The 15,314-nt window shown below is 43.2% G+C and overlaps 1 protein-coding gene across 1 annotated transcript in view; it reads left to right on the plus strand.

Annotated features, from left to right (window-relative positions):
* ABCE1 (ATP binding cassette subfamily E member 1) overlaps positions 1-15,314 on the plus strand; it is a 91,795-nt gene that overhangs the window by 19,227 nt on the left and 57,254 nt on the right. Inside the window, exons 3-5 of the mRNA XM_029600470.1 lie at positions 1,996-2,081; positions 4,163-4,260; positions 4,966-5,083. Of these exons, the coding sequence (XP_029456330.1) occupies positions 1,996-2,081; positions 4,163-4,260; positions 4,966-5,083 (302 nt within the window). The remainder of the gene's footprint in view (positions 1-1,995; positions 2,082-4,162; positions 4,261-4,965; positions 5,084-15,314) is intronic.

Below are 15,314 nucleotides of genomic sequence, written 5' to 3' on the forward strand. Positions count from 1 at the left end.
TGATTAGTTAGTGTGGATGGGCAAACTGGATAGTCCATAATGGTCTTTTTCTGCTGCCATGTTTCTAAGACCTACACAACATGCTCTACATTTTCATCATAAAAAGAAAAATTTTAGAAATGTTCCAAAAATAAGAGAGAACCAAAAAATCTCGATGGCATAAATCATGACATCCTTTGTCATAAAAAAAAAAAAATCAGTTAGGTCCAGTCCAAATAATTTCCTTAACGCCCATAATTTTAGCCCATCTGTGTCCAGTCACAGTAGCTGAACTAGTTTGAATACTCCTAGAGGAAGAATCGAGCTGTTTCTGTTGCGTGAAGTTAATTTGAAGCAAAGGTTTAAATATGCCAATCAAAGAGCCGCTGAAAGAACTCCGGGATAACATTCTTCAATGGTACAGATTTGGGGAAGGTTATAAGAATTTGTGTGTTTGCATATTCCTTGGGGGGTACTGTCAGGTCCATCAATGTAAAGTGGAAAGAAACAATTTGACACCACCAAGACAGTCACAATCAGGCCAGCCCTCCAAATATCATTAGCCGTGGGTTAAGGCAACAGCTGCAGAGGGTCACTGTGAAGTCCAAGATTACTTGAAAAGAACTACAGAGATCCTTGCCTAAGACAAGGCAAAATATTGATTGTTGAACAGTTTCAAGATTACTCCACAAATGTGGCCTTTATGGGAAGGCGGCAAGAAGGAGGCTCCTGCTTGAAGAAAAGCCATAGTCATGTGCTATATAGTATTTGCCAACAAATACTTTAGAGACCCTGCATGCATGCGGGAGAAGATCTTACATTCTCACCCCCACCTCTTCCAATTTATTCTTTGCCTGGTGCAAAGTACGGGCAGATCTGGAGGAAAACCTGTTTTCTAGTCTGCCATAGACTGGGGACCAAGGAGAAGGGTTACCTTTTCGGGAGGACGTTGATTCTAAGCAAAAGCAGCAATGGAGTGGTTCAGCAAGAAGAAAACGAATGTCCTCGAGTGGCCCAGTCAAAGCCCAGATGTGAAGACTGCAGTCCCCAGACAGTCCTTGGGCCACTTAAAAGAGCTTGAGCTATTCTGCCAAGAAGACTGGGCCAAACTCCAGCATGCCGCTCTGTAAAATGCATATCCTAAACAAGTCGTGGCAGTTGATGCTGTAGAAGGGGCTTCCACTAAATATTACATCGAGTGGTGTGAAGAATTATGCAATCAACTTTTTTTTTTGTTTTGTTTTTAATTCTTAATTACTTATGATAATTACACTTTCATCATGAAACAGAGTATGTTGTGTAGCTCAATAAAGCTCTTACTGTAAGGCATTTTGGTTTGTATTTTTAGATGGCAGAATGTGAAAAAGTACAAGGGTTTTGCAAGGCCCTGTATTCCTGGTTCAAATCCCGAAAACCCAACTACCTGTGGGGTCACTAGGAGAGATCTGGGAAACCCTGTTCTAAGAACTGGTGTTTGAGCAATTTACTCATTCTGTCTGATAAATTAAATGGTGCCAGAGAGCAATGATGGTTCTCCGTATAAAACGAGACAGATGAGATGAAATACATCCATGATTTCTTAAAACCTTGTATAGATTATACACCCAAATAAGACCATAGTGAAATACACTGATCCTTGTTTGTTTCATACAAAACACTTTGGAACAAATTGGCGACCTGTTTTCTAAATTATTGCGCTTTGTTAAAGTAACATACAACAGTTCTGCTCTGTTAGACTGGGAACCAGGTTTATCTGCGGCAGAGCACCAAGTGTGGGATCTACTGCCGCGGCCCGTAGGTTTCCTTTCCAAGTTTGACATCAAAAGGAAGGATGGAAACGTACAATTAAAGTGCCCAAAGTTTTGGCTCAGAAGTGAAAGAGATGCAAACTCCAGGAGTTGTACCATTTTAAGGGGGGGGGAGGTGTCCCCTCCAAGTTTTGTAGTTTGTTTACCGGTTGCCCTTGAAATGACAAGTCTGTTTGTTGGAACGTACAACCTTGTCTTGTCACTGCAGGAAAGCTGTGCATTGAAGTCACATCGCAGAGCAAAATTGTTTGGATTTCTGAAACCCTTTGTATCGGTTGCGGTATCTGCATTAAGGTAATGACTACCAGTGAGTTAATATGTCTGCAAATTCAATGGGTTTGAATTAATTTTTTCAACTAGCAGTAAAAAAAAAATCTCCTTGTCTTGTTATCCAATGGCATAAAGAAGAGAAGGGAGACCATGGGCCGAACTGGGCATCTGTGCCACTGAAGTCCTTATGTAGATAAGTCGGTGAAAAGTGAAGGAGTGAATAAATGAATATTAAGTGCCTGACACTTTAATATTGATTTATTCACTCCTTACAGTGCCGGCAGTCAGGTTTGGAAAATGGACGCTGAATTTATCAGCGTCTGTTTGCCTAACCAATGGAGTCAGGGGTTCAGGAACTCTACGCTTGTGAACTGAGCATCTGCTTCCTGCACTCGACTGCTGTGCTTTTTTAAAACTTTTTTTTTTATTTTTTTTTAAGAGTTCCTCCTACTTAATATCCCAACGATATTAAGTAGGAGGCAGTATAGAAGAGCAGTTTTTTCTGCTTTTCTGTACTAATTTTAGGAGCACTCAGCAATTAATGCCTACTCCAGGCAGGTGTTAATTTCTGATCGCTAAAATGTGTGTCCTAAGAGCATTTTTTTTTTTTTTGTATTGGGAGTGAATAGCTAATAGCCTCATTCACATGCATTTGCATGTGATGAACGCTATTTAGTTTCTCTCCACGTTGGACACGCGTTGTAGAGGCGCTAATCCCCTTATTGCATAAAGGGATTAGTTAACACTTACAACCCGCGTCCAACTGTGGGTTATGCAGTGCACTCGGCTGAGCAAACTGTATTGCATCGGCCCCATAGTGTGGAGCATTCTACAGAATTACAAATAAATAGGTACGGACAGTCTGTTTTCTCAATTGTATTTTGAATTTTTAGGCCTTTTCTTTGAAAAATAGTTTGGACAATCTTTGTTTTACTCCTTTCATTCTGATTCAATTTTTCCATTTCAGAAATTTCCCTTTGATTTTTTATCTTCTGCTTTTCATTTATTTTTATTTTCTCTCTTCCTCCAAATCTCTCTCTTCCTCCAAATCTCTTGACTACTGTAATTCTCTCTTGCTTGGCCTCCCTTACTCCACTATCAAACCATTACAAATGTTCCAAAATGCAGTAGCCAGGGTCATCACAAACACTCGGAAATCAGACCACATCACCCCTGTACTCAAAGACCTACATTGGCTCCCCATCCCATCACACATTGTCTTCAAAACTCTCTCAATCATTCACAAATCTATCTACTGTCATAACTCCAACTGGCTAGATGAACCCTTCCAATTTACTCACTCTGACCGACCCACTAGAGCCGCCAATAGAGGAACCCTTACAGTACCTTCCATTAAAAAAAAGCCCACCTCTCCTCCACCAGGGACCGCGCAATCTCAATTGCAGGCCCCAGGCAATGGAATTCGCTACCTACCCTGCTTAGACTTGAACCATGCTACGCTAAATTCAGAAAGAAACTATAAAGACTTGGCTCTTTCGACAAGCCTATCCTGACTAGAGCCTCACCCTACCTCTACTTAACTTGATGGCCTTTCGGACCTCAAATCCTCCTATTTACATAAATCATGTTTGACATGTGAATAATGTTTTATCATAGCTCTTGTAAATAATTCAATTTTGTACCCTGTATATAATTACCTTATTGCCCTCTTGTTACACCTCCTAATACCTCATTACGAGTTACGCTATACTTCCTCCTGCTCTACTTTTCTCTTGTGTAATCTGCATGTTTTTTGCTCCCCTCCCTGTTCATTGTACTTTGTTTCCAAGCTGTCTGTTATAATGTAAACCGGCATGATGATTGCACACTAATGCCGGTATATAAAAGTTTTAAATAAATAAATGTTGCTGGGAATTTGAGGGGGGTGGACGTGTTGGGGGGTTGAGCAGCACACATCAGCACATTTTTGTAGCACGATCCATAGTGCATGCTTGGGACCCTGTTTACTAAGCATTTTCTTACCTTCTTTTGTTACTCATTCCCATTTAAACACTGCCTTGCATTCATTTAGACAAGAAAAGTAGGCTGGCTTCTACTATGTTACATCTTGCACTTGTATAAGAAGAGATTTATTTAATTTGTAGAAATGTCCCTTTGGAGCCTTGTCCATCGTTAACTTGCCTAGCAACTTGGAAAAAGAAACGACACACAGATATTGTGCTAATGCTTTTAAACTTCACAGGTATGTTCACAGTAATATCAAGGCTGCTTGTTTTATACTGAATACAGCTTTAAAAGGGAGGGGGTGTAAAGTAAAATGATTGCTCTTTAGTTGTGCACTATGAAGTTGACCTTAAGTGTTCATTTCATTTGCAATGCTTTATAAAAAGCTCAACTTCCATGTAAGTGGGTTGTGGATAGTGCCCACCATCTGCATAGAGGTCCTGCAGTATTTAATGCTTATGCACTGCCTTGATAGTATGGTCAATGCATTCAGCCTGATCACCTTCACCTAAAATCTTCATTTTATAAAATAAAACTAATTCCATGGCAGTACGTTACAGTGAACCTCTCAACCGTGCAGAGTTCCCTGTGCACTTTAATTTTCTTTCAGAGTTGTGCTGACTTACCCTGTGACAGCATCACAGCAGCTCTAAATCCTTGCATTCACCTCCTGAGGAGTTTATTTGGTAACGTCAGTAACCAGCTCTGATCTCCTCATGACAGGCATAAGTAAATTAATGAGTCAATTTGCACATTTTTCCTCTCTGAGATGTGTGCTGACTGTGATCGTTTTAAATGTTTTTCTGGTAAAGTGTACTACTGTTCGTGTGTGTATTGACTTGAATAGATCCATGTGAATCAACATTTCCAAAATGAAAAATCACAGATTGTAGCGACCTGAACTTCAGTGGCTCAGCATATAATGTTTTGATTTTGTCTGCAGGCTACCTATCCCCCGGCCAGGTGAAGTACTGGGATTGGTTGGTACCAATGGGATTGGAAAATCTACCGCTCTTAAGATTTTAGCTGGAAAGCAAAAGCCAAATCTTGGAAAGTATGATGTAAGTTTTTGATGGGTTTGTAAGTCACCACAGTTGCATTTGATTTTGTTGAGCTAAGTTAATTTTAAAGAGTAAGTGTTCCAGTGCGTACCCAGATCAGTCCAGACACCTGGGTTTTTTCACCCTTGCCTGCAGATAAAGACAGAAGATTATGCAGCAGTGTCAGTAAAACTAAGCATGCCACTTGCAGTCCCTCGGTATTTTTCTGTCTCCAGCAGATGATAGATGGTGCAAAACCTGCAGTCTGGGGGGGGGGGGGCGGGGAAGAGAAAGGAGAAGGATTTCCTCCCTGGGAGCAGTGAAGTCTTGGAGGGGGGCGGTGCTTCTGCCTGCCCCCCCCCCCCCCCCAGCTGGGCAATGTCTGTGAGTACTCCAGGTGCCTGGGTTGTTTGCCGGGTGTTTGGGTACAAGCAGGGCAGCAGGCTGAACTCATGCAGCACTACACGGTAAGGCTTGCGGTCAGACAATCTGAGCCATGCCGTAGCACTATTTGCATGGCCTGCAGGAGGTTGCGTTCATGTCTAAATTGCCAGATTTTATGTTCTGTAATATCCAACAGATCCTCCCCAAGTGAGTACAATACACTATCCACAATCAATTCACCTGGTATTCTTTCTTTTAATGAATTTAAACAAGTGATTTCCTATGTCCCCATAAAGCAACCCTAATCCTATAACCAATCGTTATTATATATTATAAAATAATTAATGATGATGAATGATTGTTTCATATATTTAAAGTCACCATCCTGGTGCCATGTTAATGCTGTAATCATTAACAACCAACCACCATCCAAATTTTAATCAATCAACGATTTTTTAATTTTATTTTTATTTTATACTAAAATTGCAATAATGGGACACAGGAATCACCCGAGTCCTTTTAATACTAATATTCAACTGTGTTGTCTAAATTCCTCTCCGTGACTAGCACTTTTTAAACATTTATTTTCAAACCGTCAAGTTACCGCCGCCGCTATTACTTAGCTTTTAAGAATGTCCATCATACTCCCGACTTGCGCAAGTTTCGACGAAATGTCTTCTTCAGGGTGTATTCATTCTCTTTGTAACGGTACTCTCTCCGATATTTTATTTCCAAATTTTGCGGTGCTCATGAGCCTCCGTTGCCATTCAATCTCCTGACGGCATTTTGTTCGCTATGTCTTATTTCCTGTCTATCTTTAAACCCACTTCCTGGATGCTAGGATGCCCAATCGACAGCCTTCAAACCAGAGAAAACCAATCTAATTGGTCATTTAGCCCTCCTGGTTGTTCAGTATGAAGTCTGAATATCCATGCTTGTTCACGGCGATTGAGAATTAAATGTCCCCCCTGACCCTCCGTAATGCTGTCAATAATCGTCCACCTTAGTTGTTCAAAAGTATGCTGTTTCTCTATACAATGCTGAACAATTGGAGCTGTAATGTTTGCGTTGTTTATGCGGGAACGGTGTTCAGCTATTCTAAGCTTAACTGACCTCCTGGTACGTCCCACATACACCTTCGGGCAATCACATACTATCACATATATCACAAATTTGGTGGTACAATCAGTATTGGCCTTCCTAAAAATATTGTATCCTGACACCGGATCAATCCACATATCTCCCTCAATGATAGCAGATATCAGGAAAGAAACATCGTTGTTTTCTGAGGATGCGGCGATTAGTGAAAGTCAGCAATGGGAAGATTGGTTGAGATTAAACAAAAAATTAATTAGAATGGATTTACATGGAATTACTTTAATTGAGTACATAAAACAACAATTAATACCCAGAGGCCTGAGAATTCAGAAGGCACCAATGTTGTACTCGGAAGATCAAGAATTTGTCCATCTGTGGTTGTCAATATTGAACAAGTGTTCAATGGACTTAATGTTGTTGATAATAAACCGTGTGAAGAGAGATTTGGAGGAGATCAAGTCGGAAATAGAGGAAATACAGAAGCCTATTTCGGCATTTGCAACATATGAAGAGAAACTTGTGGAGTTTAAAACCACATTGGATCAGCTTCGGGACACTATCAAAGAATCTAAAATAAAAAAATTCAAAAGGGATCAAAATGATTATTCTTCAAATAAGGTATATTTATGGATGCAAAACAGAAACAAAGTACAAGGTAGGAGAGTGCATTTTGACACCTCGAGTGAGAGTATAGGAGGTTCTGATGAGTCGGATGAACAAGATAATGAGGTTTCGACGGTGAAAGAGGCAAGGAAGGAAACAAATAACAAAAAAAATTTTTTACCGGACAAGCAAGATACAGCAAAAAAGTATACAAAAAAATTAAAACCGGCATTAACAAATACCGACCGAACATCAGAACGTACGACTCGAACGAGGAGTCAACAGCAATAGTTAATTTGTCTACAATATCATTAACAAAGGTTCAATTACAAATACTAAACAGTGGGTTATCGTTTGTTCCGACTGTTATGCACGACCCCTTTGAAAGCCGGATTGCATTGTATAGACTTATAAGAAAATTAAATCTTAGATTATATTTTCAAAATCAGAACACAGAATTTGTTGACATGTCCATAGTTAAGCCCAAATCCCGGTGGAACCCCCCGGGACCCATGGACTCTAATATCAAAACATTTTTGCAGTTGGTATTAAAAGATATAAGTGATTTTGAATTACAGAAAAAATGGATGCCTCAGAACATCACCAAAGAACAAAGGCAAGCATTGAAATCTTTAAAGGAAATGGATGAAATTACAATAAAACCTGCTGACAAAGGGGGCGCCATCGTCGTAATAGACCGCATCAAATATGAGGAGGCGGTATTAACACATTTGTCTGAACCGAAGTATTACAGTATTTTGGAAGAAGATCCAACACCAATTTTGACAACATTTATTGCAGAATTGGTTGAGAGAGCCACGTTTTTGACAACAAAAGAAAAATCGTACTTGGTACAAGATTCGCCAAGAATTCCAGTAATTTATGCCATTCCAAAAATTCATAAAGATATAAACAACCCTCCCTACAGACCTATTGTATCTTTAAATGGTTCCATTCTAGAACCTCCGGCAGTGTTTGTCGATAAACATCTCCAAGCTATGGTACAGAAAAAACCATCTTATTTGAAGGACACCATTCATTTTTTGAACATTCTAAAGGAAGTCGAGGTCACTCAGGAAACTGTGTTACTAGTGACCATGGACATACAGTCCTTGTATACACAGATACCTCAAACAGCAGCTTTGGAGGTTGTTAAATGTGAAATGATGGATAATGAGATATCTACCAGGATACCGGCCCATTTTTTGTTACAGCTGACAGAATTGGTGGTGTTTAATAATTATTTCATCTTCAAAGATAAAATTTACCATCAGGACCATGGAATCCCGATGGGATCTTCATTAGCTCCTGCAGTAGCTAACTTGTATGTAGCTAATTTTGAGGCTAACATAATATATACATCACAATGGTGGAGATTAATCACAAATTGGCATAGATTCATAGATGACATTTTTTTGATATGGCACGGCACCAAGCAGCAATTGGACGATTTTATTGAATGGATTAATATGCAGGATGACAATTTAAAATTCACCCATACGAGCAGCACTAGCAGCATTGCATATCTGGATGTTCTAATACAACTTAGGGGAAACACCATTCATACCACGGTTAACAGGAAGTCAACTGATAGAAACAACTTATTGCGCTATGAGAGCTTTCACCCTGTGTCATTTAAACGGGGTTTGCCAGTTTCCCAATTCTTTCGGATACGAAGGATTTGTGCTACATTGGATGAATTTAAGCAACAAGCAGGAATTCTTAGTGAAAAGTTTGCTGAGAGAGGATATCCCCGGAAGGTTATCCGTAAAGCTTACAAGCGGGCAAGATACAGTGATAGAGATTCGCTGTTACAATATAGATCTGTTGACACACAGAACAGAATGGTATGTGTATTACCACACAGTACGTCTACGAATGCCATAATGAATTCCATAAAAAGACATTGGCATATTGTAGCTCTTCACAGCGTACTGGGAGAGGAACCCCTCATAACTACCAGTAGAGGAAGGAATATTAGGGATTATGTTATCCATTCTAAATCGCAACCTTGTGAAAAGAGAGAAACAAATCGACACAGCAAATGTGGTAAATGCACTGTATGTGAATTTACCATTGAGGGAGATATGTGGATTGATCTGGTGTCAGGATACAAAATTTTTAGGAAGGCCAATACTGATTGTACCACCAAATTTGTGATATATGTGATAGTATGTGATTGCCCGAAGGTGTATGTGGGACGTACCAGGAGGTCAGTTAAGCTTAGAATAGCTGAACACCGTTCCCGCATAAACAACGCAAACATTACAGCTCCAATTGTTCAGCATTGTATAGAGAAACAGCATACTTTTGAACAACTAAGGTGGACGATTATTGACAGCATTACGGAGGGTCAGGGGGGACATTTAATTCTCAATCGCCGTGAACAAGCATGGATATTCAGACTTCATACTGAACAACCAGGAGGGCTAAATGACCAATTAGATTGGTTTTCTCTGGTTTGAAGGCTGTCGATTGGGCATCCTAGCATCCAGGAAGTGGGTTTAAAGATAGACAGGAAATAAGACATAGCGAACAAAATGCCGTCAGGAGATTGAATGGCAACGGAGGCTCATGAGCACCGCAAAATTTGGAAATAAAATATCGGAGAGAGTACCGTTACAAAGAGAATGAATACACCCTGAAGAAGACATTTCGTCGAAACTTGCGCAAGTCGGGAGTATGATGGACATTCTTAAAAGCTAAGTAATAGCGGCGGCGGTAACTTGACGGTTTGAAAATAAATGTTTAAAAAGTGCTAGTCACGGAGAGGAATTTAGACAACACAGTTGAATATTAGTATTAAAAGGACTCGGGTGATTCCTGTGTCCCATTATTGCAATTTTAGTATAAAATAAAAATAAAATTAAAAAATCGTTGATTGATTAAAATTTGGATGGTGGTTGGTTGTTAATGATTACAGCATTAACATGGCACCAGGATGGTGACTTTAAATATATGAAACAATCATTCATCATCATTAATTATTTTATAATATATAATAACGATTGGTTATAGGATTAGGGTTGCTTTATGGGGACATAGGAAATCACTTGTTTAAATTCATTAAAAGAAAGAATACCAGGTGAATTGATTGTGGATAGTAGATTTTATGTTCTGGCTATGGCTTCTGGCGGGGAGGGCGCATCGGTAGGGCCTTGTTAGGTCTGAATCTGTGCTCCAAGCCAGGATTTCTTCTGAGGCTCCCCCTTGCAGCGCAGCAGCGGTGGCCACGTTGGATTTGGCCACGTGGTATACAGCGGCCTCGGGTGTGCCTGATATTTCTCCACCGCAGCTGACCTCAGCTGGGACAAGCACCAGGATGGCTCGAGGAGAATTTGCAGAGGAGGTCTTCCTCTTGATGTCGGCTCTGCAAGTGTGGATTCTCCAAATGACTGGGACTCGGATTTTCAAGGTTTTTTCGTTGGAGTTTGTTCTCTTGATGCACTAGGCCTTCTTGGCTAAGAAGGCGGCATGGGGGCAGAACAGGTCACAGCCTCGATTCATGGGGAGTCCCTCTTCGAGCGCCAGGTCCAGTCCTGCTAAGCTTAAATGGTCCAGGGTTTGGCGTGTTGAGCCTATCCTCTGCCAGTGACCCACAGGGCAATAAAGACAATTCCGAGGATTTGCAAGAATCCCCAGGAGACGTACCAAACCTGACTGGGAAACCGGAGGAGGTTCCTGTGGATGAAGGGAATGACTCCCAAAGTGGTCCGGCTCTTTCGCAGGGAGGAGATCTGGTTCTTGATTCCACATGTTCTTCAGGAGCTGGGAGTCAAAGTGATGCAGGAGGAATCTGACTTGGAGGGCGCTGATCCTGTGCTGGATGGCCTGCGGGGTTTGGCAAAGGCGTTTTTTTCACAAGTCTGTGGCGAAGCTGGTTGTGTGGGAGTGGGATACTCTGGAAGCTGGGCTGAGAGTGAGCAGAGCTATGGCTATGATCTGCCCTTTGCTGGAGGAGACCTTGGAGGAGTTAGCTCTTCCCAAGGTGGATGCTTCGGAGTCGGCGGTCACGAAGAAAACTATTCCGGTAGCGGGATCGGTCGCATTAAGGGAAGTCCAGGTTTGGAAGTTGGAGCTTCACCTCAAGAAGATCTTTGAAGTTTCAGCTCTGGCCATCAGAGCTGCATTGTGCGTGTCTGAGCTGGGTCCAACAGTTTGGTCCAGCGGGCATGTCTGAGCTGGGTCCAACAGTTGCAAGATTTGCAAACTTCAGGAGGAGCTGAGGTACAGCAGGCTGATTGTTTAGCAGTGATGGTGGCTTATGGAGCTGATGCCTTCTATGACCTCAGTAGGACCTCTCTCCCTATTATGATGTCGGCAGTATCAGCCAGGCGTTTGCTGTGGCTACAGAATTATTCAGCAGACATGTGATCCAAGTCGCAGCTTGGGGCTCCCCCTTTTAAGGGGAAGCTTTTGTTAGGAGAAGGCTTGGAGCAGATAATGAAACATCTAGGGGAGTCCAAGGTGCACAATTTGCCGGAGGACAAGCCTAAGAGCAGAAAGTTTGTGCTGGTGCGGGTTAAGTCTCAGGACAATCTGAGGTTTCGTCAGTCCAAGAGTTACTGTGGACCGCAGAGGCATCCCCAGACCAGGGCTTTGTCCTGGGGTCAGTCCTTTCAGGGGGGGGGGGGGCAGAAAACCCTCCCAGGACACCTCTGGTACTGGTGCAGGGGGATGCTAAGTCCTTGTAATGAAGCGGGGTTGGTCCACTCTTCAATTCCAGCTGTCAGAGGGCGTTTATCGCTCTTTTTCGAGGAGTGGGCCAGGATTAGCCCGGACAAGCGGGTCCTTGAGGTAGTAAGAGATGGCTGGCTACGCATTAGATTTTGCATTTCCCGTCAGGGATGCTTTTGTCATGTCCCCTTGTAGTTCTCTCACAAAGCATATAGCAATTTGAGGGACAGTGGAGCACTTGAAGCAACTAGGTGCCATAGTACCGGTGCCGCCAGAGGAGCAGTGAACAGGGGGCTATTCCATCTATTTCGTGGTGCCAAAAGAGGGGTCATGTCGACCCACTCTGGATTTAAAGAGGTTGAGATCGGCGGTTTCGCATGGAAACTGTCATTGTTGCGGTGTGCAAGTTAAGTATTTGGCGTCTCTAGATCTGACAGAGTGCTGTTTGCACAAAGTGATCAGGCAGGAGCACCAAAGCTTTTTGTGATTCGTGTTTCTTGGGGAACATCTGCAGTTTTGAGCTCTCCCCTTCAGTCTAGCGACAGCACCACACATGTTCACCATGGTGGTGGTGGCAGTGACTTTAAGAAAGGAAGGAGTCCTGGTGCATCCGTACTTGGACGACTGGCTCATACAAGCAAAGTCAAAGGACCTGTCGACAATTGGTGCAGAAGGTGCTGTGATCCCTTCGGTCTTTTAGGCTGGGTGATAAATTTCACAAAGAGTCATCTCATTTCCTCTTGGTCCCTGGAGTATCTGGGGGCGCAGTTCAACATGCAGGAGGGGAGAGTGTTCCTCACGGAAGAGAGAATTCTGAAGCTTCAGGGTCAGGTTCATCACCTGTTGGAGCTTTCATTGCCCAGGGTGGGGGACTATTTGTAGGACCTGGGTTCCATGGCATCAACCCTGGAGTTAGTCTGTTGGGCATTCACACACATGCAGCCTCTTCAGAGGGCTCTTCTCTCGTGATGGAACCCATTGTCGGGAGTTTCAGCTTCCTCTGCCGCTCAAGGGGGAAAGCAAGGACAGACTTTCCTGGTGACTGCTTCAGACGAGTCTGGAGCGTAGGGTAGAACTGGAAGATCTGGATTGGGTGATGGTCACTACAGATGCCAGTCTTTTGGGCTGGAGAGTAGTGTATAAGGATCGGGCAGCGCAGGCCATTGGTTGAGGAAAAAGGTTTCTTGGTCTCTCAACCAATTAGAGATGAGTGGTGCAATTCATTTTACTTGCTTTTCTGCCACGGTTGTGCAGTCAGCCGGTGAGGGTTCTGTCAGACAATGCAATGGCTTATATCAACCAGCAAGGTGGAATCAGGAGTCGTGCGATGGCGCAGGAGTTGGTCCTCTGGGCGGAGCAGCACTTGGAGTGAATAGTGGCCTCGCACATAGCCGGGATGGACAATGTGCAGGAGGACCTCCTGCGTTGGAGGACGTTGGATCCCGGAGAGTGGGAGCTCTCAGAAGTGGCGATGAGTCTCGTTTGCAGGAGATGGGATCCGCCTCATATGGACCTGATGGTGACCAGAAAGAATGCAAAGGCCTCCCAGTTCTTCAGCAGAAGAAAATTGCACAGGGCAGAGGTTGTTGACACCCTGGTGCTGCCATGGCCTCAGAATGTGTTGCTGTATGTCTTTCCTCCTTGGCCTCTGGGGGGGCAAGGTACTTATGATAGAAAAATATCCGGGACCATATTTCTGGTGGCTCCAGAGTGGCCATGCTGCCCTTGGTTTGCAGATCTCATCAACTTGGCCATAGACAGTTCAGCCAGCTAGAGAATCTTCTCCACCAGGGCCCATATTTTCCGACCAGGCAGCTCACTTTTGTCTCGTGGCCTGGCTTTTTAAAGGAAGCGTCTAAGGCGAAGGGGTTATCCTGGAGCAGTTATCACCACCTTGTTGCAGGCTAGGCAGACTTCCACGTCTTTATTTTATGTGCATGTGTGGAAGGTCTTCGAGTATTGGTATATGGCGATGGATGTGCTGGCATTGCAAGCTTCAGTGTAGCATATTTTGACCTTCCTTCAGGAGGGGTTGGTCAAGGGTCTGGCCTTTAACTCTGAGGGTCCAGGTAGCAGCACTAGGTTGTCTCTGGGGTAAGGTACAGCGTTATACCTTGTCTGTGCATCTGGATGACATACATTTTCCTTCGGGGAGCAAAGAATTTTCTTCTGCCGGTGAGGAATGCATGTCCATTGTGGAGTCTTAACCTGGTGCATTCAGAGTTGTGTGAGGCTCCGTTTGAACCTTTGAGGAGAGCAACCTTGAGGAATTTGATTCTTAAGGTGGTGTTTCTTTGACCATTTGTTCGGCGAGGAGAACTTCGGAACTCCAGGCTCTGTCATGCCAGGATCCTTTTCTGCAGATTTCAGAGACGGGGAGACTTTGCACACGGTACCATCTTTTCTCCCAAAGGTGGTATCAGGGTTTCATGTGAATCAAACTCTGGGAGCTGAGGCTTTTGGATGTTCGGGGGTTGCTACATTTGAGGGTCATGAATGAATTTCACTTGTCGGATCACCTTTTCTCTGGAATGGGCCAAAGCTACAATTGAGCATCAGCTTACATCTGTAAGGGTCGGCCGGTGCTGGACAGTTTGAGGGCTCGTTGGACGTGTTAGCATACAGGCTCTTGGGCCAAGGCGCAGCAGGTATCACTTGGATGACGGGGCTCCAGCTTCTGCATGCTTTGGTGAGAGCGTTCTGCAAGAGGAACGTTCCAGGTCCCACCTGGTTTAGTGGGCTTAGATACCTCCCAGGAGTCTGAACTAATCTGGATGCATACCAGAAAGGAAAATTTGGTTCTTACCTGCTAATTTTTGTTCCTGTAGTACCACAAATCAGTCCAGAGACCCATCCGTGGGAAAGAAGGGAGAGGCAGCCGCTCGTTCTGGTGGGTTGTCTGTAATGCAAAGTTAAGTTCCCTATGCTGTTCTCATTGTTTTAATTATATTCTGGGACAGAGTTTTTCTAGTAGGTTATAGCACCGCCATCCTCCTGTTCGTTGCGGAGGGGGAAGGCTGTTAAATTTGTAGGTTTTACATCTTGGCTTGGTTACAGGTCAATACTGAGGGACTACTGCATGTGGCACACTTGGTTATATAGTAGTGTCAGAAAAACTTTTATCTATCTCCATCTGCTGGCAGGGGTAAAAAACCCAGGAGTCTGGACTGATCTGCAGTACTATAGGAACGAAAATTAGCAGGTAAGAACCAATTTTCCTCTACTGGCACTAGCTAGATCCAGGTAAACAGGAACATTTGGTGGTGCAGGGAACCATGGTAATTTTCTAAATAAATTAAAAAAAAAAAAAAAACATACTGCCTTGGGTCCAGCAGAGGCCTCCACCTTCCATTTTTTCCGAATGGGGAAAAGAAAGCAAGTCCAAAAAGGTCCTGGGTTTGTGCCCTGGCAGAAAATACTGCCCTGCACAGTGTTGATCTTCACAGCTTTACTAACCCTGCTTGTAAGATCATTATATATATTTTTTTTA

The sequence above is a fragment of the Rhinatrema bivittatum genome, chromosome 1 (genome assembly GCF_901001135.1).
Source record: "Rhinatrema bivittatum chromosome 1, aRhiBiv1.1, whole genome shotgun sequence".
NCBI lineage: Eukaryota > Metazoa > Chordata > Amphibia > Gymnophiona > Rhinatrematidae > Rhinatrema > Rhinatrema bivittatum.